Genomic DNA, 27,806 nt, shown 5'->3' with positions numbered 1-27,806 from the left:
ACCAGGCTCCTCCGTCCATGGGACTCTCCAGGCAGGAGTACTGGAGTGGGCTATAATGTAACTTTAATAAAGGTTTTACAGACTTATATGGGTACAATTTTTCTATATTTAACTTATTTCCTTGGCAAATGGAATTTTTTCCTTAAATGAATACTGTCATTTCCTGCTTGTGTAATATTATTTGAACTATTTCTTCTTCTTGGAATGCTTATGTCTTGCTCTTCATTTAATCTTTTAATGATTACCCATTTATCAAGTCCTAGTTCAAATGCCATATTTTCTATAGTCTCCAGTGATTATTTAAAATGGAAGATGCAAACCAATACAATATTGTAAAGTTAAAAAATAAAATAAAATAAAAAATAAATAAAATAAAATACCACAAATAAAAAAAAATGGAAGATGCTTCACTGATCTAGCATGGCTTAGTATAGCTATTCAAGACATATAATCTACAACCACATAGTTTTCTTATTCAGGCACCCATGAGATCACCAGCTCCTTGAAGGCAGTAATGATGAAATAATATTTTCTTTTAACATTAAACAAATATTCATTTAGTTCTTATTGTCCTATGTGATGGAGGTATGAACTAGCCCTTATTCTCATGGAGTTTTTGTTTTAAAGAAGGGCAAGGACTGATGCTAAAGCTGAAGCTTCAATACTTTGGCCACTTGATGTGAAGAGCCGACTCCTTGGAAAAGACCCTGATGCTGGGAAAGACTGACAGCATGAGGAAAAGGAGACGACAGAGGATGAGGTGAGGATGGCATCATTGACTCAATGGACATGAGTTTGAGAAAACTCTGGGAGTGAAGGACAGGGAAACCTGGCGTGTTACAGTCCATAGGGTCACGATGAGTCAGACAGAACTGAATGATTGAACAACAATGTTTTGCAGATGCCCTTCCTTAAAAAGAAGCAAGTAAATAAATAAACACAATAGGATAATCTCAGATTTACAATGAAGCTAAGAAGTTCTTCCCAAGGAGATATTTGAGAGGAAATCTCAATGATAAGAAAAACCCAATCACATGAAGACCAGTAAAGAACAAATGGAAAGTCATCAAGTTGAGAGTGTGCTGTGTTTAAAGAACATGTGGATGGAGCATAGTGGGCGGAGATCAAGACAAGTAGGGAAGGGCAAGAGCAAAAAGGAGCCAAAGCAAAAATAACACCCAGTTGTGGATGTGACTGGTGATGGAAGTAAAATCCAATGCTATAAAGAGCAATACTGCATAGGAACCTGGAATGTTAGGTCCATGAATCAAGGCAATTTGGAAGTGGTCGGTCAAACAGGAGATGGCAAGAGTGAACATTGACATTCTAGGAATCAGCGAGCTAAAATGGACTGCAATGGGTGAATTTAACTCAGATGACTATTATATCTACTACTGTGGGCAAGAATCTCAGGAGAAATGGAGTAGCCATCATAATCAACAAAAGAGTCCAAAATGCAGCAATCTCAAAAATGACAGAATGATCTCTGTTCGCTTCTGAGGAAAACCATTCAATATCACAGTAATCAAAGTCTATGCCCTGACCAGTAATGCTGAAGAAGCTGAAATTGAATGGTTCTATGAAGACCTATGAGACCTTCTAGAACTAAAACCAAAAAGATGTCCTTTTCATTATAGGCGACTGGAATGCAAAAGTAGGAAGTCAAGAAATATCTGGAGTAACAGACAAATTTGGCCTTGGAGCACAGAATGAAGCAGGGCAAAGGTTAATAGAGTTTTGCCAAGAGAATGCACTGGTCATAGCAAATGCCCTCTTCCAACAACCCAAGACAAGACTCTACACATGGACATCACTAGATGGTCAATACCAAAATCAGATTGATTATATTCTTTACAGTCAAAGATGGAGAAGCTCTATACAGTCAGCAAAAACAAGACTGGGAGCTGACTGGGGCTCAGATCATGAACTCCTTATTGACAAATTCAGACTTAAATTGAAGAAAGTAGGGAAAACCACTAGACCATTCAGGTATGACCTAAATCAAATCCCTTATGATTATACAGTGGAAGTGAGAAATAGATTCAAGGGATTAGATCTGATAGACAGAGTGCCTGAAGAACTATGGACGGAGGTTCGTGACATTGTACAGGAGGCAGGGATCAAGACCACCCCCAAGGAAAAGAAATGCAAAAAGGCAAAATGGTTGTCTGAGGAGGCCTTACAAATAGCTGTGAATAGAAGAGAAACAAAAAGCAAAAGAGAAAAAGAAAGATATACCCATTTGAATGCAGAGTTCCAAAGAATAGCAAGGGGAGATAAGAAAGCCTTCCTCAGCAATCAACGCGAAGAAATAGAGGAAAACAACAGAATGGGAAAGTCTAGAGATCTCTTCAAGAAAATTAGAGATACCAAGGGAACATTTCATCCAAAGATGGGCACAATAAAGGACAGAAATGGTATGGACCTAACAGAAGCAGAAGATATAAAGAAGAGGTGGCAAAAATATACAGAAGAACTATACAAAAAAAGAACTTCACGACTCAGATAATCACAATGGTGTGATTACCAACCTAGAGCCAGACATCCTGGAACGTGAAGTCAAGTGGGCCTTAGGATGCATCACTATGAACAGAGCTAGTGGAGGTGATGGAATTCCAGCTTAGCTATTTCAAATCCTAAAAGATGATGCTGTGAAAGTGCTGCACTCAATATGCCAGCAAATTTGGAAAACACAGCAGTGGCCACAGGACTGGAAAAGGCCAGTTTTCACTCCAATCCAAAAGAAAGGCAATGCCAAAGAATGCTCAAACTACTGCACAATTGCACTCATCTCACATGCTAGTAAAATAATGCTCAAAATTCAACAGTACATGAACTGTGAACTTCCAGATGTTCAAGGTTGTTTTAGAAAAGGCAGAGGAACCGGAGATCAAATTGCCAACATCCGTTGGATGACTGAAAAAGCAAGAGAGTTCCAGAAAAACATCTACTTCTGCTTTACTGACTATGCCAAAGGCTTTGACTGTGTGGATCACAACAAACTGTGGAAAATTCTGAAAGAGGTGGGAATACCAGACCATCTGACCTGCCTTCTGAGAAACTTGTGTGCAGGTCAAGAAGCAACAGTTTAAACTGGACATGGAACAACAAACTGGTTCCAAATAGGAAAAGGAGTACATCAAGGCTGTATATTGCCATCCTGTTTATTTAACTTATATACAGAGTGAGTGAGTGAGTGAGTGAGTGAAGTTGCTCAGTCGTGTCCGACTCTTTGCAACCCCATAGACTGTAGCCTACCAGGCTCCTCCGTCCATGGGATTTTCCAGGCAAGAGTACTGGAGTGGGTTGCCATTTCCTTCTCCAGAGGATCTTCCCGACCCAGGGATTGAACCCAGGTCTCCCACATTGCAGGCAGACGCTTTACCGTCTGAGCCACCAGGGAACATCATGAGAAATCCTGGACTGGAAGCACAAGCTGGAATCAAGATTGCTGGTAGAAATATCAGTAACCTCAGATATGCAGATGATACCACCCTTATGGCAGAAAGCGAAGAACTAAAGAGCCTCTTGATGAAAGTGAAAGAGGAGAGTGAAAAAGTTGGCTTAAAGCTCAACATTCAGAAAACTAAGATCATGACATCCGGTCCCATCACTTCATGGCAAATAGATGGGGAAACAGTGGAAACAGTAACAGACTTTATTTTTTGGGGCTCCAAAATCACCTAGATGGTGACTGCTGCCATGAAATTAAAAGATGCTTACTCCTTGGAAGGAAAGTTATGGCCAACCTAGACAACATGTTTAAAAGCAGAGATATTACTTTACCAACAAAGGTCCATCTAGTCAAAGCTATGTTTTTCCAGTAGTCATGTATGGATGTGAGAGTTGGACTATAAAGAAAGCTGAGCACTGAAGAATTGATGCTTTTGAACTGTTGTGTCAGAGAAGACTCTTGAGAGTCCCTTGGACTGCAATGAGATCTAACCAGTCCATCCTAAAGGAGATCAGTCCTGAATATTCATTCGAAGGGCTGATGCTGATGCTGAAACTCCCTTACTTTGGCCACCTGATGTGAAGAACTGATTCATTGGAAAAGACTCTGATGCTGGGAAAGATTGAGGTAGGAGGAAAAGGGGAAGACAGAAGATGAGATGCTTGGATGGCATCACCAACCTAATGGACACGAGTTTGAGTAAACTGCCAGGAGTTGGTGATGGATAAGGAGGTCTGGTGTGCTGCAGTCCATGGGGTCGCAAAGAGTTGGACATGACTGAGCGACTGAACTGAAGTGAACTGAAGGGCAAGATCTTGAAGGTCCATGGAGGCCAAGCAAAGTGGTTTTTAATATAAAGCATAAAATGGTTTCTGGTTGCTGTTTAGGAAATGCATTGTACAGGGTAAGAGCAGAAACAAAATCAATTGGAATAGTACAGTAGCGATGAAGAACTGAGAATAGGCTGAATTTGCTGATATTAGAAGAGAACGAGAGAAGTGGATACATTTGTAGTCTCTATAGTGTTAAGTATGGTACCTTGAGCATAGCAGACACTCAATATATATTGATAAATACATGTCCAAGTATTTCAAGATAGCTCTACTTTCTTAATATTTATTTTATCTTCGAATTTTTCCTTCTTTGATTCACATATTATGACCTATTATATTCCTGTCTGGCATTTGGGGAGCAAAAAAAAAAAAAGAGAGAGAGAACTTCACTTTCAAGAAAATAGCATACATCCCAGTGGAAAGTTAGATAACAAAGAATTAAAATAATGGAAGATCATATAGTTATGGAAAGAAATAAATTACTTGGAATGACGTTTGTTCAAAATTCAAAATTCTATGATAGGATGAAAATGGAAAGGATATTTAAATACAAAGATCTACATTTTTAAAAAGAGAGCCTCTGGCAGCATCGGCTGGAATAGTGTGCTCATAAAGAATATGGGAAATGTTGGTTTTCATTAAAATTAAAGACATGTCCAGTTCTAACTAACTTTGATTTTCCTGGAAATGTAAAATCTTCATTTTGCCATATGATATGTGAATTTTCTAATAAGTAGCTGACACTACTTATATTATAAATCTAAGATTGCTGAATGTGTCCTGCCTTGTTTCTAAATTAGGAATCTGAGAAAAGCCAGGCAATTCCATAAGTTTTCACGTGCACATTCATATATACTTCCCAGGACATTTAAATTTTATCCATAAAGATTCATCTTGCATTATGAATTCAATCGAAATTGTTTCAACCCAAAGCAAAATCCAGATGAAAATGGGATCCATTTTTGCCACTTTCCAGCTAAAATGCTAAGTGGCCCCTGAATTGTGTGAAACTTGGCCCCCGTCAGTGTGAAAATTGGCTGAAATCTGTATGAAAGGCAGTCTGGGTTCGTCAAAGTAGTTCATGAACTTTGGCCACACTTGCAAGGAACCTGGTCCAAGTCTTAGTTTGTAATGCAACATGAAACCAGGTGAATTTCACATGGTTTCAGGTTTCATCCTGAAAATTTGGCCTCGCTTTATAATCAATCATCACTTTTTGGAATGATGAAAGCCAACACACCTTTTTGAAAATGAGGGCTGTGTGCACACTGATGACAGCTAAGCTGTGAACCACCCTTTCATTTCCTTTGCCAAAAGAAGATTTAGAATAGAAACAGTTTCTCTCTTACCTGGAAAGGGCAAATCGAGTGATTTTGATATTGCATGTGGAAAGAAATGATACTCAGTGCATGGGAACATGCCACGAGAAAAAACTGCCACATACAGGGAAAGTGGCTACATTCTAATCGTTGAAGGTTATGAGAATTTTATTCCATTCACATCCATGCCACTCATGATGTTAAATCCTTGACCATTAAGATGAAGTTTCAACTGGACATCAGACAGAAAAACTGCCATGAGAAACAGAATGCTCTGAAGCATAGTCATTATTTCTACATGAAGAAATGGCATAAGAATAGAAAGGAAAGTCAATCATACCATAATTTTCATCTAGTTTACTAAATAGGAGGAGTAAGACTACAAGCTTTTCAAGTTTTCATTGACTGTATCTTTCATGATACTGCAGTGTAAGTAAATTCCATAATTAATTTCACAGAGTGAATTTCACAAAGAAACCTACACAGTTCTGTTTTCAACCTGAAAGTTTTAAAAGTGCTTTTCCACTGTAAAAAATGACTCTCTTCAACCAAATACTCGCGTTTGTGCATAGTGACACGAGAAAATTGAGAGGTATGTCTGCACAGAGCCACTACATCATTGGAACAGTATGTCTGAACATTTGGGTAATAAGGCACAGATGTGAGGCAGAGGACTTGGCACTACCAAGGTAACAACAAAGCATTCACCACTGTGTTTTGATGGGTTAAAAAGCCACATTTGAGAAGAATAAAAGAATGCCCCTCCTCCCTGGAATGCTAAATGATATTATACCTTTTATCTGTTTAAAATTCTATAAAGAATAAGAAATTCAAATAACTATTATTCAAACTTTTGAAGAAAATATATAAAATGCATTAATATTTTCATCTATAATACAACATACTTATGCAATGGCACATAGAGTTTAACTGCAAAAAAAGCCAAACTCAATAGGAATCCACATGGCCTCTATGTTACAAAACCATGCATACTAATCTGAAGGACCCAATAGCCAATGGAAGGGTGGTTGTTGCTGACTTTTAGTTGTGATTCTGGCCCTTAATCAGAAGGGATCATTGTTGTAAAGTGTCCTATTTACAGGCATCAAGATAATGCAACAAGATATAAACATTAGTTATAATTAACGCTATTTCAGTTATAAGTAGTATGGTATTTTTGTTAGCCATTACTAAACTACATGACACAACATAGTTATGGGTCCAGGGCTACTTTAATTCAATGAATTTGGAACTAAAAACTAATTTTCTGCCCAGGAAAGGAAGAGAACAACTTACCCGAGGTCCCTGATCACCTTGTTCTCCCTGTAGAGTAGGAAAATGAGAAGATAGATAGTTTTTAGAATAAAGTCTGTAGATGATGCTCATTGAAAAGATCTAAATATAACATAGTATAAATCAGGCCAGTATGGATTTCCACTAACTTAATTTGTTTCTTCTATATACTTTCTTACCTTATCACCTTTTGGACCAGGAGGGCCCTGAAATAAGGAAAAAAGAAAGAGAAAAAAATTTTTTTAATGAATTTTAAAATATAGCTTGAATAGATCAGCTAGGGTTAGTCACAGATTCATGCAAAGGACACAGATTTGTACCTGTCAATGAGGTTTCTCAAGGAATTTTAGGTTCTAAAACTATAATTATATAAACAGGAAAGCATACATGTCATAAGTATATAAAATGCTTAATAAATTTTCACAAGCTAAACATATCTAATGCACATAGAATATAGCTAAAGAAACCCAAAATCTCCTGTTGCAATGTTTCCTTGTTCTTTCTCACCACCAATAATAATAACTATTCTGACCTCTGATAGAAGAGTTTACCTGTTTTTGTACTCTATATAAATGTACTTCTATAAATGGAATCATCCATTCAGTGTTTTAGCCTCTTTTGCTTAGCATGTGTGAAACTCATGCAAAATTTTGTGTGTAGTTGTAGATTGTTCTCACTACCTTATAATATCACTCTGTGTGAATAAACCATTATTTATTTATTTGTCCTACTATTGATATCCATTTGTTTCCAGAAGTTTTTAGGTCTTGGTTATTATAAATATGCTGCTATAAACGTCCTAGTGTATGTCTTTTGCTGAAAAACTGTATACATTTCTATTGGGCGTATATCTAGGAGTGGAATTTTTACATTACAGAGAATACATATGTTCAGATTATTAGTTAGTAGATACTGTCAAACAGTAATTCACTATGGCTGGAAGAAGCACAAGCTGGAATCAAGATTGCCAGGAGAAATATCAATAATCTCAGATATGCAGATGACACCACCCTTATGGCAGAAAATGAAGAGGGACTAAAAAGCCTCTTGATGAAGGTGAAAGAGGAGAGTGAAAAAGTTGGCTTAAAACTCAACATTCAGAAAACGAAGATCATGGCATCTGGCCCCATCACTTCATGGGAAATTGATGGGGAAACAGTGTCAGACTTTATTTTTTTGGGCTCCAAAATCACTGCAGATGGTGACTGCAGCCATGAAATTAAAAGACGCTTACTCCTTGGAAGAAAAGTTATGACCAACCTAGATAGCATATTGAAAAGCAGAGACATTATTTTGCCAACAAAGGTCCATCTAGTCAAGGCTATGGTTTTTCCTGTGGTCATGTATGGATGCGAGATTTGGACTGTGAAGAAAGCTGAGCGCCAGAGAATTGATGCTTTTGAAGTGTGGTGTTGGAGAAGACTCTTGAGAGTCCCTTGGACTGCAAGGAGATCCAACCAGGCCATTCTGAAGGAGATCAACCCTGGGATTTCTTTGGAAGGAATGATGCTAAAGCTGAAACTCCAGTACTTTGGCCACCTCATGCGAAGAGTTGACTCATTGGAAAAGACTCTGATGCTGGGAGGGATTAGGGGCAGGAGGAGAAGGGGATGACAGAGGATGAGATGGCTAGATGGCATCACTGACTCGATGGACATGAGTCTGGGTGAACTCAGGGAGTTGGTGATAGACAGGGAGGTCTGGTGTGCTGCGATTCATGGGGTCGCAAAGAGTCGGACACGACTGAGCGACTGAACTGAACGGAACTGACGGTTCTAACAATTAAACTTCCATCAGCAATGTATGAGAATTTTCAGTTCCCCTGTATCATCACCAATACTTGGTATTTTCCATCTTTTTCATTTTAGACATTCTGGTGGGAGGTATAGTGGTTTTATAGAGTGTTTTAATTTTTGTACTTCTCCAGTGATTAAGTTGAACTCTTTTTAATAAATGTATTGGCTGTTTTGGATCTTTATATCTTCTTCCATACAGTATTTATTCATATCATTTTCTATTGAGTTGTCCTATTATTTGCTACAGTTCATCATATATTATACATTGGATAAATAGATTAGATAGATAAGAGCTCTTTACATATCTGAATATGAGTCTTTTGTCAGAAAAGAATATATTTATTACAAATATATTCTCCCACACTGCATATTGAGTTTACATTCTCTTAAAGGTGTTTTTGATGAATAGTTCTTAAATTCAATTTAGCATTTTTTATGTTTATAGTTATCTCTTTTAGTGTTCCACTTAAGAAATTTTTGCCTCTTCCAAGGTCATTTATATGATGTGAGGTCAAAGTCAAGATGCTTTTCTTTCCCATATGGCTATCAAATTAACCCAAAAGCATTCACTGAAAATGCCTCCTTTCCCCATCAAAGTACAATGTTATCTTTGTCATAAGTCAGATGATGGGCGGGTCTTTTGGTGATTTTTATTTTGTTGGCCAGTTGTCTATTATTCAGCCACACTGAGATTTTTTTACCTTTGAACAAAAATACTAGCAGGAAACATGAATTCTAGAGGCATCGATTTTTTTTCCCCTAGCTCTCAAAGTTTTTAAGAGCTAAAGATGCAGAGAGCTGATCATCGGAAAAGACCCTAATGCTGGGAAAGACTTAGGACAGGAGGAGAAGGGGACGACAGAGGATTAGATGGTTGGATAGCATCACCGACTCAATGGACATGAAGTCTGAGCAAGCTCTAGGAGATAGTGAAGGACAGGGAAGCATGGTGTGCTGCAGTCCATGGCGTCGCAAAGCACCGAACAGGACTGAGTGACTGAACAACAGCAACAAAGACGAAGTCATGTCTCAGGACTCAGCCCACCAGAGGAAGTGGAGCATTTCAGCTACCTTCAGTCTCTCACCATCCTCCTTAGCAGGGTTGGGAGACACACACAAGTTAAGATGGGGGTAAAGCCAAAATCCTAGCAAAGTGTCCCTCCCAAGGTCCCATGAAGACTGCTGTCTCATTTCAGGTGGGAATGTAAGAACGCTCTACCTACCAAAAGATATACTGCTAAACATGAGTTACAGAGGAGCTGTGCCAAATTCCCACTCTGCAGCACTTTTGGCAACAGCTGTAAGGTTAGCATGACATTAACAAGAACATCATGTCTTCTCTTTTGTACATTTTGCCATCAACAAAGGACTTTCACCTGCTACTACATTTACTCTTCTCCCAATCTAATGAGGAAAATATCATGATATTCCTGTTACAGATTCCAAAAATAAAACTTGAAGATTATCAAGGTTGGGTCTCTTGTAAGTGAGGTGGCCAGGACCATAAGCTAGTCTTGTGTGGCTTTAAAAGCAGTGGATTAGGGTGCTAAGTGTTGGGATGCAGCTCTAGAACTCGATTCTCAGAAAACCTAATGGGTGCCTGCTTTCACTAGATGCTCTCTTGAATGCCTCCCAATTGCCTTTCATAGTGTCAAGGACAGTGAATTCAAGATCTCAAGTTCAAAATGTGGAAAAGAGGAATTTTAGAGCATCTGGGAGAGCAAGATGGGCTAAGATAATGGAAGCAACTAGACAAACCTTTTTTTTTCTTATGCCCTGTTAATTTTGCCATTAAAATGGGAACCTAAGAAAACTATGTTTCTTAACATTTTTCTTAATATTTTCGGTGAATCAAGTAGCATGTAATAAGAACAGTTTGGTATCTCTTAAAATTAAGTTTAAGAAATGTGTTGGTCATTCTTGATGCACACAAAATGCTCACTAATGCTCTACAAGTAGGATTTTGTTTTTGGTGGAGCAGAGGAAACCCAAAGAAAAGAATGAGAGGATATCTAGCATCATGTTTTAGAATTACAATGGAAATTCTGGTCTTGGTTTGATTAGGTAGCATGTTGTTTAACTAATTAGATTTTTATGTACATTCAGTGAATGCCTATAAAGAGTTTGGCAATGTTCTAAACACTGGTGGAGGATATGGTGGGATACGCTGATTTAGAAAAGCTAAACAGACTCTTCTGGAAAAGCTAAATAGCCTATTGCCAAAGTCAAACACTTCTCATACACTGGTGTTAAGAAAAACAACCCCTAAAACAGCCAGCTACTGTAAGGTCACTTACAATTACTGCCAACTCGTCTCCAATCTCTCCCTCCCACCGCCACCAAAAGATTCTCTTTATAGTTTAGTTTTCTTTTGCGTGCAAGATTTCAGAGGCCAAGCCTCTCATTGTTTCCGTCCCCCAAATTCACTTTGTTAGCTGATATGGCAGGTCTGAGGTCAAAGCTTTTATGAAATTATTTTACAGTGGGCAACAGAAACGACTCTTTTCCCCAAAGTCCAATTACTAACGCGAAAGCCACGTGTGTCCACTAGAGTCCTTTAACAACTTGCCATGAGCGGGGATGCTTAATTCGTGAACACATGAAAATTTGCATTCACAATTGAGCACTAAATACTGCTGCTTCAAAAGGGAGTGTTTCTGAGCAGACAGAATGGCGTCCTGGCACCTGCCAGCTCAAGACAGAGCCGAAGCAGGGGTCAGCCTCCATCCACAGCTGCGGTGGCTGCTCTGGACACTCCAGACCCCATTTGTGCTCCCGGGATTAACGCAGGTGTTTTCTTCTGCTCTGAGTGAAATCCCACCCTTCTTTCTAAACTGGATCCTTTACACTGCAAATATGAGTTAAATGTGCAGAAAAACGTGAGCTACCTTAGCAACATAGGTAGTATTTAAAAATTTGGAAGCCATGACCCTTTTAAATTAAAATATTAGAATTGAAAGAAGGGTTACTTTGATTATTAACTTTTAAAATTAAAGCTGGGTCATGATTTAAGTTTTGTGTTTTGTTTTGGTTTTTTTTTGTCTTTAGAGTAAAACAAAACAAAATCCTCTGGTATAAACTAAAGGATAGGCAGCAATACAAATAAATGAATTATTTGAATCAGAGTATTTTATAATGGCTTTTTGCTGCTTCCACCTACACTGAGCTAACAATCTAATATTTAGTGAACAAATATGTTGCCCAGATATCAGTATCAATGGCTGGTTGGTAACTACTTGAAGGTAAAAGCCTGTTGCTAAAACAAGGTTGAGGTCAGTGGGAAGGAAATGCAGTAAAATTACTCATCACAAATAGGTGAATAGAGTCACAGCTTTATATGAGGCTTTTTTTTAGGATTCCTGTCCTTCCGACCTTGTCTGGTATGTTGAAGTCAGATGTTTAATAATGTCTACTTTAATAAATAAATAAGAATATTTGAAATAATTTTATAAGTAGTTTTATGTAACAAGCTCTAATTGCATAAATTTGAAGGTGTTAACAAAATCTTTATTATTAGTGTTGTTACCTAACAGCTGGAACATTTCTTTTAGAGCATTGTTAGTGTTCTTAACTTACTACCAAAGTATTTATAAATTTCAGTGGCAAACTTCAAATTAGTTCCTATTCAAGTGACTTCAAATACAGAACTTAAAGCAACAAACCTATTCGTAACAAGACTTTAATGTGGGCCTATAATAATTTCAGTCTCCTAAATTCTATTTCTATCCAAACAACTAAGGTTTCAGCTCTTCTTCCACAGTCTATTATCTACTTCAATTAAATGATAAAACCAAATTAAAAGCACAAGAATAAGAGGCACAATAAATGAAATTCAGGAAAATATGAATTTCAATCTACATAAAAGTAATCCAAATATATCTGAAAAAGACAGATATATTCATAGGGGTTGAATGGACCAATAAAGGCATTTCACTCACAAGAACTGTAAATTTTGTCTACTTTGAATTGGCAACAGCTAAAGAGGGAATAATTTTTACAAGACGGCAGTCATGAAAAAAATAAATAAATTCTGCTAGAGGTATACAAATGGAAAAGGAGCAAACCCTGGAAATTCTTGGCAGCCAGAACTGCTGAAATAAAAATGATGGAATAAGAATCACAGAAAAGTGTAAATCATTTGTATTTTTGATATAAAACAATCCTTTTTCTGATGAATCTCTGCATTACTGTAGAATTGTGAGGACAAGCAAGTTTCATTTTCTAAGCATTTATGACCAACTGTAGTGGCTCAGATGGTAAAGAATCTGCCCGCAATGCAGGAGACCTGGGTTCAATCCCTGGGTCAGGAAGATCCCCTGGAGGAGGACATGACTACCCATTCCAGCATTCTTGCTTGGAGAAGTCCATGGACAGAGGAGCCTAGCGGGGCTACAGCCGGGGGTTGTAAAGAGTCAGATATGGCTGAGTGACTAACACTTTCACTTTTTCATCAGTCAGGCAATGTGCTCTGAGTCTGGACATGCAAATATAATTATAACTAGTGAAATAGATGCTATGTTGTCTGAGTACAGAAAGGAATGAAGGTAGGAGAGCTGGAATTTAAAAGATGATATTGGAACTGGCTCTGGAAAGTTGGCTGGGATAAGGGAGACTGAGGTAGGGGGGTGGGGGGAGTGGGGCTGTTCAGGCAGAAGGAATGAACATGTAAATGTGTGAGAGGCTATCTGGCCATCAGAGAAAGATGAGGAGTTTAGAGTGGTAAGAACCTATGTGGTGTGGGGAGTAGAGATAGGGAATAGCAGGAAAGAGATTTGGGAAGACTGGCTAACAATACCTAGGTCCCTGGGCTGATTTGGTCATCAGTTTAACAAGGGAGTAGCAAGATCAAGTGTGCTTCATGGAACTTTGATGAGAGCATGGAATGCTTTTCTTCTTAGGAAGTTGTTGCCTTGGTCCAAGAGAGACATGGCAAAGATCTGAATTAAAATCATGACAATGAGGACACAGGGAAAGTTCTAGATTTAGGAGACATTTCTGAGGTAGAATTAACAAGCCCAGTTAACTCTTTGGACTTGGGGGCCACTGACAGATCATCATGGTTGAAGAAGTCCTACTTATTTGAAGTTTGCTATTTAGTGCATTTGAAGAAAAGCACTGACCTAAGCTGGTTTAGGGCTTCCCTGGTGGCTCAGATGGTAAAAAATTTGCCTGCAATGTGGGAGACCCGGGTTCGATCCCTGGATCAGGAAGATCCCCTGGAGAAGGAAAGGCTACCCACTCCAGTATCCTTGCCTGGAGAATTCCAAGGACAGAGGAGCCTGGTGGGCTTAGAGTCCATGCTGTAGAGTTGGACACTACTGAACAACTAAAACTTTCACTTTTCAAGCAAGATCAACCCTGATAAACACAGCAGCTCCAGAGGGAAGTGAACCCCACAAAGTATAAAATCTGGTTTTAGGGATGTATTTCAAATCCAAAGAGAGTATTGGCAGATTTGGCTGACCTAATCAAAAATAGCTGAGAGAGAGAGAGAGAGTTCTCTATCATGCTATGCTATACTATGCTAAGTCACTTCAGTCGTGTCCAACTGTGTGTGACCCCATAGATGGCAGCCCACCAGGCTCCCCCGTCCCTGGGATTCTCCAGGCAAGAACAGTGCAGTGGGTTGCCATTTCCTTCTCCAATGCATGAAAGTGAAAAGTGAAAGTGAAGTCGCTCAGTCGTGTCCGACCCTCAGCAACCCCATGGACTGCAGCCTACCAGGCTCCTCCATCCATGGGATTTTCCAGGCAAGAGTGCTGGAGTGGGGTGCCACTGCCTTCTCCGGTTCTCTATCATACCGTTGGGTAAAAAGAACATGGATGATATATGGTAGTCATACTATGCTGCCACCATACCAAAACCATCCTTCTTCTAGGTTAACTTACACATAAAGTATATTTCCCTTTTAAACTGTAAACTGAACATGGAATCATATATTTTAAAAGCATTTCTGTAGTCTTTTAAGGATAAAGAAGACAGAGTCTGCTGCACGGCCATTCTTTGGAAGCACAGCACAACCTCAGTGGCTACTACATGTTTGATGTCTGTGTGCTCAGGCACCCTTGAAGACATTTCTTTATCAATATCCACAGTCTCTCAGGGATGAAGGAAACATGAAGTATCTGGTGTTCTCTTGTAGGATGGAAGCCTCATTTCTATTCATTGCAAGATTTCCATCTTCTCCCTGACTATATCATTCACTTGGCTCATTGTACCAATGAAGATACTCAAAACCATATAGGCATGAAGAAACTGAATTTGGGACCATGGTTCTCAGCATGCATCTGAAACTGCACAAAATCATACTGCAAATAGCATTAACAATGAAAAAATCTACCATTTACTTGAAAAATAGGGACCCTAGCTATTTGCATGTGAATAAACCTACCTTCCTTATGAATAAAGTGCACTTTCGCATAGGTTCACCTCTAACTAAAATGTGAACATGTGTTCTTCCAAGGCTATACCTCAACCTTGAACTCATACGTATATACCATCTTCTGCTTTAACACCATAATATATTTTTAGGAACATTTCTTTCTCAAATCACCAATTTTTTTGTTTCACAGAATTCCAACTTTGCAAATAACTTCAGTTAATAATGTGCAAATATAAAGATTTTTATGGAAAACCTGATGTGAAAATGTAGGAGCTCCTATGTATAAGTATAGATCAGTGTATGGTTATATGTGTGCTTGTGTATAATTTCTTTTTAAACGTTTCAGAAAACAGTAAAAAAGAAAGAAAAAAAGTATAATTTGGGGGAATTATTTTTAAATAAAATACATAAAATAAATGATCTTGGTGATTAAAAGCTCAAGGTTTGGAGTCAAACAGATCCAGACTTAAATTCTGGTTGTCATCACCTGTGTGATCTTGCAGGTTAAATATTCTCTTTGAGCCTCAGTTTCTTCATCTGAAAAATGGGGTAAGCAATACTTACTGTTTGCTTAAATAAAACATTGTCCATGAAGGAACTTGTAGAATGCCTGATCTACTAATGGTAATAATTATGATTCACACACTCAACATTTAAAACATTTTAACCATTCTAAACATAAAAGTAAATTTCTTTTTCAGATACTTGACCTGAGGATGAAGAAAGTAAACATATTGATTTCCTAAAATCAATAAGCAATGCAGTGAGAAATGTATTAGGTAGAAGGTTGAAAACATTTGAAGACTCTGCAGGTTTACTATAGGTTACTTCAATGTTCAGGAATTATCACCAAAAACAAAATAAAACACTTAATTGTCATTTTAACCACATTACTTTGACAAAATAAGATCAAACTTTAGGCCCTAGAACTACCTAGTCATCCTAGTATACAGTAGGTGCTCAATCAAGTCTTGTGAATTGAACACACAGAAAGATAAAAATGCCTCAAAACTTTCTGTGTTCAAAGAAACAACATACAAAAGAATTATCCAAGAACCAGATTCAATGTTGCTGCAGAAGAACTGTGTTTATTACAATGTCGAACTCTGCTAAGCCAGGGAAGGGAGTTATAGCTATAAACAGATTTATAGCTTCAGACTTTACACCTTTCATTTTGCATTGAAGATTAAAAGAGACGAAGCAGAAAAAGGGGATCAGTATATACAGAAATTTAAAATATCAAAACCAGCCCCTCTTACTGAGAAACTAATCTTTACAGCTCTTATTTCCTGGGCCTTTTCTGTAGTAAGATCGTAAGTGTAAGTTCTTTTGTGATGTCAGCTTGAGCCTTGAACGAGGGACTATATGTACCCATGATCAGTTTTAAATCATGAGTAGCTGCCATAAGGAAACAATTAGTAAAGTCTAGCACTAAAAGAAAATTTAGAAAAACCAAACATTAAAAAAAAGGACTCTCAAAAGCAAGGTTGATGTAGCTCAATGGAGTTAAGGGCTTATAAAACAGCAGGAACCAGGGAAGCTCAACTCTGGCTTTCTTTCCTAACACAATACAAATTAAATACAGTCAAATTACTGCTCCTGCCAATCAAAACCAAGAGGTCCCTTCTTTCTAGAATCATCCTTTACATCCAAATATTCTAAGAGATTGTCAAAACTTTTTTTGTTTAACTTTGCTTTTTTTTCTTTAACTCATTTTTAAGAGGTCAAATAAAATGAACTCCATGGTGAAAGACTTGGAATCCTAAACATTCCTTTTGTCGAAAGAAAGTATCAACTTGCTCTCTAAATGTCCACAGTAGCCCCTGTGATTTTACAGCTAATGGTGTAAACTATCCTACAATACTCTTAGTGTCCTCAACATAACTAAAATGTATTCAGAAGTAGCTTCATCTTTAAACCTTGTGTTTAATTTACAATCGTCTATTTTTGCATGGTTCCTAATATACTGTCTCCAAATCATTTTGCCCAGGCTATTTAAGAAACACTGGTTTGAAGGTCACTTTGATTCTTGGCTTCACTTGAAGTATCTCACAGAGCAATATTGATTTTGTGAAGGGCACCTAAACAGATCCCAGGGATGGGAGTATCATGTTCCCTTTGAGTCTAAGGAGATTCAGAGATGGGATGGAAAAAAGAACTGTCAGATGGGGCTGGGAGAGCCTGAACGTGGTTCTTCTATGATTCCTGAGCTTCCTATATAAATTAGAAGCCCAACCTCCCTCATTCTCAGCTGATGACTAAATAGAGCAAAAGCTTTTAATGGAAGCTTCTGCAACTACCGTGCTCTCCATCTCGATGTTTTCCTATATCTTCACCTCCTCTCTCCTGGGTGTGAAGGTAATATCAGATTTATTCCCTCAACACTCATGCTGCTCTTCATTGTTGCTCTCACTTGTCTTTTCACCATTACCATTAATTTCCAAAATATATGAACAGTTCATACAACTCAACAACAAAAAAGCAAACAACCCAGTTGAAAAACAGGTATAAGTCCTAAAGGGGCATTTCCCCAAGGAATAAATACAAATTGCCAATAGGCACATGAAAAGATGCTCAACATCACTAATTATTGGACAAATGCAAATGAAAACTACAATAAGGTACCACCTCACACTGGCCAAAATGGCCATCATTAAAAACTCTACAAATAACAAATGCCAGAGAGGATGTGGAGAAAAGGGAACCCTCCTATACTGTCGGTGTGAATCTAACTTGGTACAGTCACTGTGGAGAACAGTATGGAGGTTCCTCAGACTACTAAACACAGAATTACCATATGATCCAGAAATCCCTACTGAGTATACTTGGACAAAATCATAATTGAAAAAGATACATGCACTCCTATGTTCATAGCAGCACTATTCACAACAGCCAAGGCCTGGAAACAACCAAAATGCTCATCAACAGAGGAATGGATAAAGAAGATGTTTACATAAATACAATGGAATACTACTCAGCTATAAAAAAGAACAAATTAATGCCATTTGCAGCCAAATCAATGCAACTAGAGATTGTCATACTGAGTGAAGTAAGTCAGAAAGACAAATACCACATGACATCACTTATATGTAGAATATAAAATATGACCCAAGTGAACTTATCTATGAAACAAACAATCACAGATACAAAACACAGATTGGTGGCTCCAAACGGGAGACGACTGAGGGACAGGTGGGAAGTTGGGGTTAGAGATGTAAGCTATTACACACAGAATGGATAAACAACAAGGTCCTACTGTATAGCCCAGAGAACTATGTCAGTATCCTATGAAAAACCATAATGGAAAAGAATATTTAAAAAGAATTGTATGTGTGTATATATATGTATATATATATCTCTCTGAATCATTTTGCTGTATAGCTGAAATTAATACAACATTGTAAGTCAACTATACTTCAATAAAAAATTTTAAAAAATAAATAAAACTTAAAAACCCATTATAGTGCCCTTGGATTCTTCTTCTCAGTCTTCAAACACATTCCCGCCCCCCCTCTCCTAAAGTCAAAGGGAAGAAAAGTTGCCTTTGCCCTCTATTTCACCATTCTAAGGTCCTAACTTCATACCATCTCCATCAAACTTCCCTAAATAATAGACTGGTCATAGAAAGAAAGGAAATTGAATTTGAGGGAAGAGAAAGGAGGTAGCAGAGTAGAAATCATATTTTTACATTCTGGCCTTGGGAAAAATAAAGTAACATGAGTTGAAATACATATTGGCCTTGAGGGCATTTCTTTCCATCAGAAAGAAGAAAGCTGAGCTATGGGAAGGGAAACTGCTGAGCCAGTCATCGGAGGCCTGGAAATGAGTTACCTTGGGCTAAACCAAAACTAAATAAACCAGAGCTTTGAGAAGGAGGGTTGACAAAGCCCATAAATGTCAAGATTGCCCACATTTGTGTCTAAACCTTTTGTCTTTTCATTTTACTTCCTTCATCAGCTATCAAATATACTATTTGGCTTTAAGTATTACCTGACTTATGTCCTAAATTCTTTTCCAAGCTGCAATCCTGCATTCACAACTGCTCACCAGATGTCTAAGCCAAGATATGCCATCATCAGCCCAACATTCCCAAACCAAACTTCTCAGTTTCTACTGCAAGCCAGTCATGACTTCTTTTTTTTTATTTTATTTTATTTTTAAACTTTACAAAATTGTATTAGTTTTGCCAAATATTGAAATGAATCCGCCACAGGTATACATGTGTTCCCCATACTGAACCCTCCTCCCTCCTCCCTCCCCATACCATCCCTCTGGGTCGTCCCAGTGCACCAGCCCCAAGCATCCAGTATCATGCATTGAACCTGGACTGGCAACTCGCAGTCATGACTTCTGACTTCCCTCTTTTTGTTGAACACATTGCTACTCTGCAAGCCTAAAAACTCAAGTGTTATCTCTGATTCAGTAAATGGACTCTATTGACAAGTTCAAGATTCATTCTCCCCCAAATCCTTTGAGTCTAGCTGTCCATTTCGTTGCTAGCACCCTTGTTCCATGAAAATAAGAATTTAGTGTGTAAGCATCTTTAGTCTTCCTTTATGCTACTTCACCCTACATTCTTTTGTCAGCCTCTGTTTTCTAAGGCACATTTCTGAACATATCACTTCTCAGCTCAAAAAACATCCAGGGTTCATTTGTAATCCACAATGAAAAAGTTGTTAAGGCAATGAGCCTCCAAGGATGCAAAAGCTATTAGGTGACAGGTTGTGGAAAGCAGGCCAATACCACTGACCTGTCAATCAACCAAACATTTTATGCCTCTTGACATGATGACATAAGAAGTAAATTATGCCTTTATAAGAGACTCTTCCTGAAAATCAAGCCAGAACCTAATCAACCCTCTAAATAGAATTTACAGAAGATATTTAAAAGAAATACAGAAGGTAAGAGAATAAGTTAAACAGCACCATAAGAAAGTCAGATCAATCCAGAATGTGGAGCATTCTATATATAGGACAAATGTCCTGGAAAAATTGATGACATGAAAAAATAAAATGAGAAGGAAGGCAACTGTAGAATAAAAGAGATTGGAGAGCTATAGCAATTAAATTCCAAGTGTGGGTTTTGGATCTTGATTCAAACCATCTATAAAGGATGCTTTTGAGACAACTGAAGTAGTCTTAATATGAACTGGGTATGATGACATTTAAATAATTGTTGTTTTTATTAGAGTCAATAATGAAATGATGGTTATGTTACAGAAAGGTTATCAGTTAGAGATTAATATTTCAGCATTTATACATGTGGTGATATGATATCTAGGTTTTAGTTTTAAATACACCATCAGAAAACAAAAAATAAATGAGAGGGAGAGATTCATGAAACAAGATTAGCCTTGGATAATTCTTTTTTTCAATTTCTTTTTTTATTGAAAGATAATTGCTTTACAGAATTCTGTTGTTTTCTGCCAAACCTCAATATTAATCAGCCATATGTGCACATATATCCCCCCCCTTTTGAAATGCCCACCCATCTCCCACCTCATCCCACCCCTCTAGGTTGATACAGAGCCCCTGTTTGAGTTTCCTGAAAAGCACAGTTGCTCAGTTGTGTCCGACTCTTTGTGGTCCCTTGGATTGTAGCCCACCAGGCTCCTCCATCCATGGGATTTTCCAGGCAAGAATACTGGAGTGGGTTGCCATTTCCTTCTCCAGGGGATCTTCCCAACCCAGGGATCAAAACCAGGTCTCCCACACTATAGGCAGATGTTTTACCGTCTGAGCCACCAGGGAAGTCTCATGAGTTTCCTGAGCCATACAGCAAATTCCCATTGGCTACCTATTTTATATATGGTAATGCGAGTTTCCATGTTACCCTTTCCACACATCTCACCCTCTCCTTCCCTCTCCCCATGTCCATAAGTCTATTCTCTATGTCTGTTTCTCCACTGCTGCCCTGTAAATAAGTTCTTCATTACCATTTTTCTAGATTCTATACATATGTGTTAGAATATGATATTTATGTTTCTCTTTCTGACTCACTTCACTCTGTATAATATGTTCTAGGTTCATCCACCTCATCAGAACTGACTCAAATGTGTTCCTTTTTATGGCTGAGTAATATTCCATTGTGTATATGCACCACAGCTTCTATACCCATTCATCTGTCGATGGACATCTAGGCGGCCTCCATGTTCTAACTATTGTAAATAGTGCTGCAATGAACAATGGGATACATGTGTCTTTTTCAGTTTTGGTTTCCCCAGGATATATGACCAGGAGTGGGATTGTTGGGTCACATAGTGGTTTTATTCCTAGTTTTTAAGGAATCTCCATACTGTCTTTCATAGTGGCTGTATCAATTTACATTCCCATTGACAGTGCAAGAGCATTCCCTTTTCTCCACAACTTCTCCAGTATTTATTGTTTGTAGACTTTTTGGTGATGGCCATTCTGACTGGTGTGAGGTGACATCTCATTGTAGTTTTGATTTGCATTTCTCTAATAACTAGTGATGTTGACCATCTTCTCATGTGTTTGTTAGCCATCTGTATGTCTTCTTTGGAGAAATATCTGTTTAAGTCTTTTTCCCACTTTTTGATTGGGTTGTTTGTTTTTTTGGCATTTAGTTGTATGAGCTGCTTGTATATTTTGAAAATTAATCCTTTGTCAGTTGTTTCATTTGCTATTATTTTCTCCCATTCTGAAGGTTTTCTTTTCACCTTGCTTATAGTTTCCTTTGCTGTGCAAAAGCTTTTAAGGTTAATTAGGTCCCACTTGTTTACTTTTGTTTTTATTTCCATTACTCTAGGAGGTGGGTCATAGAGGATCTTGCTTGATTTCTCTCAACGAGTGTTCTGCTTATGTTTTCCTCTAAGAGTTTCATAGTTTCTGGTCTTGCATTTAGGTCTTTAATCCATTTTGAGTTTATCTTTGTGTATGGTGTTAGGAAGTATTCTAATTTCATTCTTTTACATGTAGCTGTCCAGTTTCCCCAGCACCATTTATTGAAGAGACTGTCTTTGCCCCATTGTATACTCTTGCCTCCTTTGTCAAAAATAAGGTACCCATACATGCATGGGTTTATTTCTGGGATATCTTGTTCTATTCGTCTATATTTCTGTTTTTGTGCCAGGACCATACTGTCCTGATGACTGTAGCTTTGTAGTATAATCTGAAGTCAGGAAGGTTGATTCCTCCAGCTTCATTCCATTCCTCCAGCTCCATTTCTCAGGATTATTTTGGCTATTTGGGGTCTTTTGTGTTTCATATGAATTGTGAAATTTTTTGTTCTAATTCTGTGAAAAATGCCATTGGTAATTTGATAGGGATCACATTGAATCTGTAGATTGCATTTAGTAGTATAGTCATTTTCACAATATTGATTCTTCCTACCCAGGAACATAGAATATCTCTCCATCTGTTTATGTCATCTTTGATTTCTTTCATTAGTGTCTCATAATTTTCTGTGTACAGTTCTTTTGTCTCCTTAGGTAATTTTATTCCTAGATATTTAATTCTTTTTGTTGTAATGGTGAAAGGGATTGATTCCTTAATTTCTATTTCTGATTTTGTTAATATATAGAAATGTAAGTGATTTCTGTGTATTGATTTTGTATTCTGCAACTTTGCTAAATTCACTGATTAGCTCTAGTAATTTTCTGATACTATCTTTAGAGTTTTCAATGTACAGTATCATGTCATCTGCAAACAGTGAGAGCTTTACTTCTTCTTTTCTGATCTGGATTACTTTTATTTCTTTTTCTTTTCTGATTGCTGTAGCTAGGGCTTCCGGAACTATGTTGAATAATAGTGGTGAAAGTGGACACCCTTGTTTTGTTCCTGATCTTAGGGGGAATGCTTTCAGTTTCTCACCATTGAGAATAATGTTTGCTGTAGGCTTAACAAAGCCTTTGACTGTGTGGATCACAGTAAACTGTGGAAAATTCTGAAAGAGATGGGAATACCAGACCACCTGATCTGCCTCTTGAGAAATTTGTATGCAGGTCAGGAAGCAACAGTTACAACTGGACATGGAACAACAGACTGGTTCCAAACAGGAAAAGGAGTTCGTCAAGGCTGTATATTGTCACCCTGTTTATTTAACATATGCAGAGTACATCATGAGAAACGCTGGACTGGAAGAAGCACAAGCTGGAATCAAGATTGCCGGGAGAAATATCAATAACCTCATATATGCAGATGACACCACCCTTATGTCAGAAAGTGAAGAGGAACTCAAAAGCCTCTTGATGAAAGTGAAAGTGGAGAGTGAAAAAGTTGGCTTAAAGCTCAACATTCAGAAAACTAAGATCATGGCATCTGGTCCCATCACTTCATGGGAAATAGACGGGGAAACAGTGGAAACAGTGTCAGACTTTATTTTTCTGGGCTCCAAAATCACTGCAGATGGTGACTGCAGCCATGAAATTAAAAGACACTTACTCCTTGGAAGGAAAGTTATGACCAACCTAGATAGCATATTGAAAAGCAGAGACATTACTTTGCCAACAAAGGTCCGTCTAGTCAAGGCTATGGTTTTTCCTGTGGTCATGTATGGATGTGAGAGTTGGACTGTGAAGAAGGCTGAGCGCCAAAGAATTGATGCTTTTGAACTGTGGTGTTGGAGAAGACTCTTGAGAGTCCCTTGGACTGCAAGGAGATCCAACCAGGCCATTCTGAAGGAGATCAGCCCTGGGATTTCTTTGGAAGGAATGATGCTAAAGCTGAAACTCCAGTATTTTGGCCACCTCATGCGAAGAGTTGACTCACTGGAAAAGACTCTGATGCTGGGAGGGATTGGGGGCAGGAGGAGAAGGGGACGACAGAGGATGAGATGGCTGGATGGCATCACTGACTCGATGAACGTGAGTCTGGGTGAACTCCAGGAGTTGGTGATGGACAGGGAGGCCTGGCGTGCTGCAATTCATGGGGTTGCCAAGAGTCGGACACGACTGAGTGACTGAACTGAACTGAACTGAACTGAGAGTATTTTTAATTTCAGTAATTGTGTTGTTTGTCTCTGTATGTATATTCCTTAATTCTTCTAGGTCTTTGTTAGTTGATTCTTGCATTTTCTCCATTTTGTTTTCAAGGTTTTTGATCATCTTTACTAGCATTATTCTGAATTCTTTTTCAGGTAGTTTGCCTATTTCCTCTTCATTTATTTGGACTTCTGTGTTTCTAGTTTGTTCCTTCATTTGTGTAATATTTCTCTGCCTTTTCATTATATTTTTTTAACTTATTGTGTTTGAGGTCTCCTTTTCCCAGCCTTCAAGGTTGAATTCTTTCTTCCTTTTGGTTTCTGCCCTCTAAGGTTGGTCCAGTGGTTTGTGTAAGCTTTGTATAGGGTGAGTTTTGTCCTGAGTTTTTGTTTGTTTGTTTGATTTTCCTCTCATGGGCAAGGGTGACTGAGGTGGTAATCTTGTCTGCTGATGACTGGGTTTGTATTTTTGTTTTGTTTTGTTTAGATGAGGTATCCTGCACAGGGTGCTACTGGTGGTTGGGTGTTGCCAGGTCTTGTATTCAAGTGGTTTCCTTTGTGTGAGTTCTCATTATTTGATACTCCTTAGGGTTTGCTGCTGCTGCCGCTAAGTCGCTTCAGTCGTGTCCGACTCTGTGCGACCCCATAGACAGCAGCCCACCAGGCTCCCCCGTCCCTGGGATTCTCCAGGCAAGAACACTGGAGTGGGTTGCCATTTCCTTCTCCAATGCATGAAAGGAAAAGTGAAAGTGAAGTCGCTCAGTCGTGTCCGACTCTTAGCGACCCCATGGACTTCAGCCTACCAGGCTCCTCTGTCCATGGGATTTTCCAGGCGACAGTACTGGAGTGGGTTGCCATTTAGCCTTGGATAATTCTTGAAGTTGGGTGATGGGCCTTGGACAGTTTATGACACTATTTTATCTTCCTTTTAAATATGCTTGAAAATTCCCCAAAGAAGTATTTGCATAAATAAAATTCAGTTGAGATGACCCTTCTGATGCCTACCATATAAAGTTTTAACTCTGTGCCCAAAGTTCTCTATTATCTGCTTCTAACTTTCCATTTCTGCCTAATCCCCCATTCCACCCCTGTCTCCATTCCCATAAGAATCCTCCCCACCAGTCAGCCTTGAATACCAGCTGTGGTCAGAATGCCCCTCACTCTCCTCACTTTCTGTATCTTTGCTTATGCCATTCTTTCTGCTGAATAAACACCATCCACTTTCATTTTGCTTGGAATAACTACAACACACCTTTCTTGAAATCTCTTACCTGGCAGCCTTCATGGCAAATAGATGGGGAAACAGTGAAACAGTGACAGACTTTATTTTGGGGGGCTCGAAAATCACTGCAGATGGTGACTGCAGCCATGAAATTAAAAGATGCTTACTCCTTGGGAGAAAAGTTATGATCAACCTAGACAGCATATTAAAAAGCAGAGACATTACTTTGCCAACAAAGGTCCATCTAGTCAAAGTTATGGTTCTTCCAGTGGTCATGTATGGATGTGAGAGATGGACTGTGAAGAAAGCTGAGCACCGAAGAATTGATGCTTTTGAACTGTGGTGTTAGAGAAGACTCTTGAGAGTCCCTTGGACTGCAAGGAGATTCAACCAGTCCATCATAAAGGAAATCAATCCTGAATATTCATTGGAAGGACAGATGTTGAAGCTGAAATTCCAATACTCTGGCCACCTGATGCAAAGAACTGACTCATTTGAAAAGACCCTGTTGTTGGGAAAGATTGAAGGCAGGAGGAGACAGGGACAACAGAGGATAAGATAGTTGGATAGCATCACGGACTCAGGGGCATGAGTTTGAGTAAACTCTGGGAGTTGGTGATCGACAGAGAGGCCTGGTGTGCTGCTTTTCATGGGATCGCAAAGAGTTCGACATGACTGAGTGACTGAACTGAACTGAACTGACCTGGCAACCTTAACTATGGAGCTACTTGGGGGAAAACACAGTAGGAATTTGAGGGACTTCCCTGGTAGTCAGTGTTTAAGACTCTCTACTTCCAATGATGGGGCCCAGGTTTGATCCCTGGTCAGAGAACTAGATCCCACATGCCACAACTAAAGATCCTGCATGCTATAACAAAGATCAAAGATCCCATGCGCTGCAACCAAGACCCAGTGCAACCAAATCAAATGTTTTTAAAAAAACACAGTAGGAATTTGAGTTTCTAAAAGCAATATTAGTCCTTGCAGTAAAAGTCCCATCTCTGCCTCCTCTGTGATCCCACTACCATTGTTGCTGGTCATTGATGGCTCATCTCAGTGACCTCTCTTCCCTAAGCTTTACTTGACCCTTTTTTGGATATGCTCTTTCCTTATTTTTGAACTCCTAAAGTACTTGTAACTTTTTAATAAAACTTAGTTCGTGCTAGCTAGGTATAAGATGTATGCTTCTCACTAAACTGCCAAGACCCTTGAGGGCCAGAGGAGAGGTGTATGTATGAGAGGGAAACGTGACAAACACTGGCTTTGTAGGGTTTACTATATCCCAGCACATAACCTTTGGCAGGTCACTTAACCTCTTTGAGTCTCAGTTTCCACATCTGTAAGATGGAACAAACAATAGTTACCTCATATGGGAGTAACGGGAAGTAACTAAAAGAACATATCGTCTTCTGTAAACAGTATTTCCCTTCCCCTACTCTCTTAATGGGCATTCCAGGCGGCACAGTGGTAAAGAATCACCTGCCAATGCAGGAGAGGCAAGAGACGCACATCTGATCATGGGTCGCAAAGATTCCCTGGAGAAGGAAATGGCACCTCACTCCAGTATTCTTCCCTGGAAAATTCCATGGACAGAGGAGGCTGGCAGGCTATAATCCATGGGGTTGCAAAGAGTCGGACATGACTGAGCACACACACACACACACACACACACACACACACACACACCCCTATCTTACTAATTCAAATATGTAGTGTCATACCTTGTGTGCAGTAAGTACCCAATAAATACATTAGCAGATTTCCTGCAACAAAGATTTCTAACAAGACATCAGAGCCAAAATTAATATTCTCTTAATACTGTGTTGACAGTCAAAAAGTCACCGATCTGTATGTTCAATGTGCTCTCAATGAATGCTTATGAGGATACATTTGACTTTGGCTAGAAACTATGCCTTTTAAAGTCACTACCATTTCTCATTTGTAGACTCATGACCCTAGTTCAGATGAGCTAAAACTAACAGTAAAAGGAACAAACAACTTCGCACAGTCTCTTGAAGATAAAATGAACTCTGTTCAATGAAAGATTTTTTTTCTCACATCTCAACATGGGCAGATATTTTTGGCTCCTTTCTCCCTCCTGCCTGTGACTCCAAATTTTAGAAAGAGGATATTCTATTTACACTCTCCCTACATTTTCAATACTGAGTCACTCCTAAAACCATGGCATTACTGCTTTGAAAAACCACAGATGACTAAAGTTACTAACTGACCTCCTAATTGTAAACCCAGTAACAAAGTTCACATGGCTGAATTCTTCAGTTTCTTGGCAAAGTTTTCTGGGTCTTCCACTGTCTGATGGGGCTTCCTTTTCCTCGTCCTCTTCTGTACTTCTTGACTAACCCTCCCTCACACCCCTGCCTTCTTCTCCTCCCCTCTATACACACTCCCTTAGCATCTCACTCATTCCCATAGTTTCAGCTGCTGCTTGTCCATCTCCTCTACACTCAGCGGTGGCTTCTCTCCAGGATGATGCCTATTGCCCACCACAGATTTCCTTTTTATCCCCCCAATAATTTTATTTATTTGTGGGCTTCCCAGGTGGCACT

At 38.8% G+C, this 27,806-nt stretch overlaps 1 protein-coding gene across 1 annotated transcript in view; it reads right to left on the bottom strand.

Annotated features, from left to right (window-relative positions):
* COL25A1 (collagen type XXV alpha 1 chain) overlaps nucleotides 1-27,806 on the bottom strand; it is a 485,880-nt gene that overhangs the window by 153,090 nt on the left and 304,984 nt on the right. The window contains exons 6-7 of the mRNA XM_045166311.1: nucleotides 7,079-7,105; nucleotides 6,903-6,929 (exon numbers count right to left, since the gene is read on the bottom strand). Of these exons, the coding sequence (XP_045022246.1) occupies nucleotides 6,903-6,929; nucleotides 7,079-7,105 (54 nt within the window). The remainder of the gene's footprint in view (nucleotides 1-6,902; nucleotides 6,930-7,078; nucleotides 7,106-27,806) is intronic.

The sequence above is a fragment of the Bubalus bubalis genome, chromosome 7, assembly GCF_019923935.1.
Source record: "Bubalus bubalis isolate 160015118507 breed Murrah chromosome 7, NDDB_SH_1, whole genome shotgun sequence".
NCBI classification, from domain to species: domain Eukaryota; kingdom Metazoa; phylum Chordata; class Mammalia; order Artiodactyla; family Bovidae; genus Bubalus; species Bubalus bubalis.
This window is presented reverse-complemented; position numbering and strand designations above follow the sequence as displayed.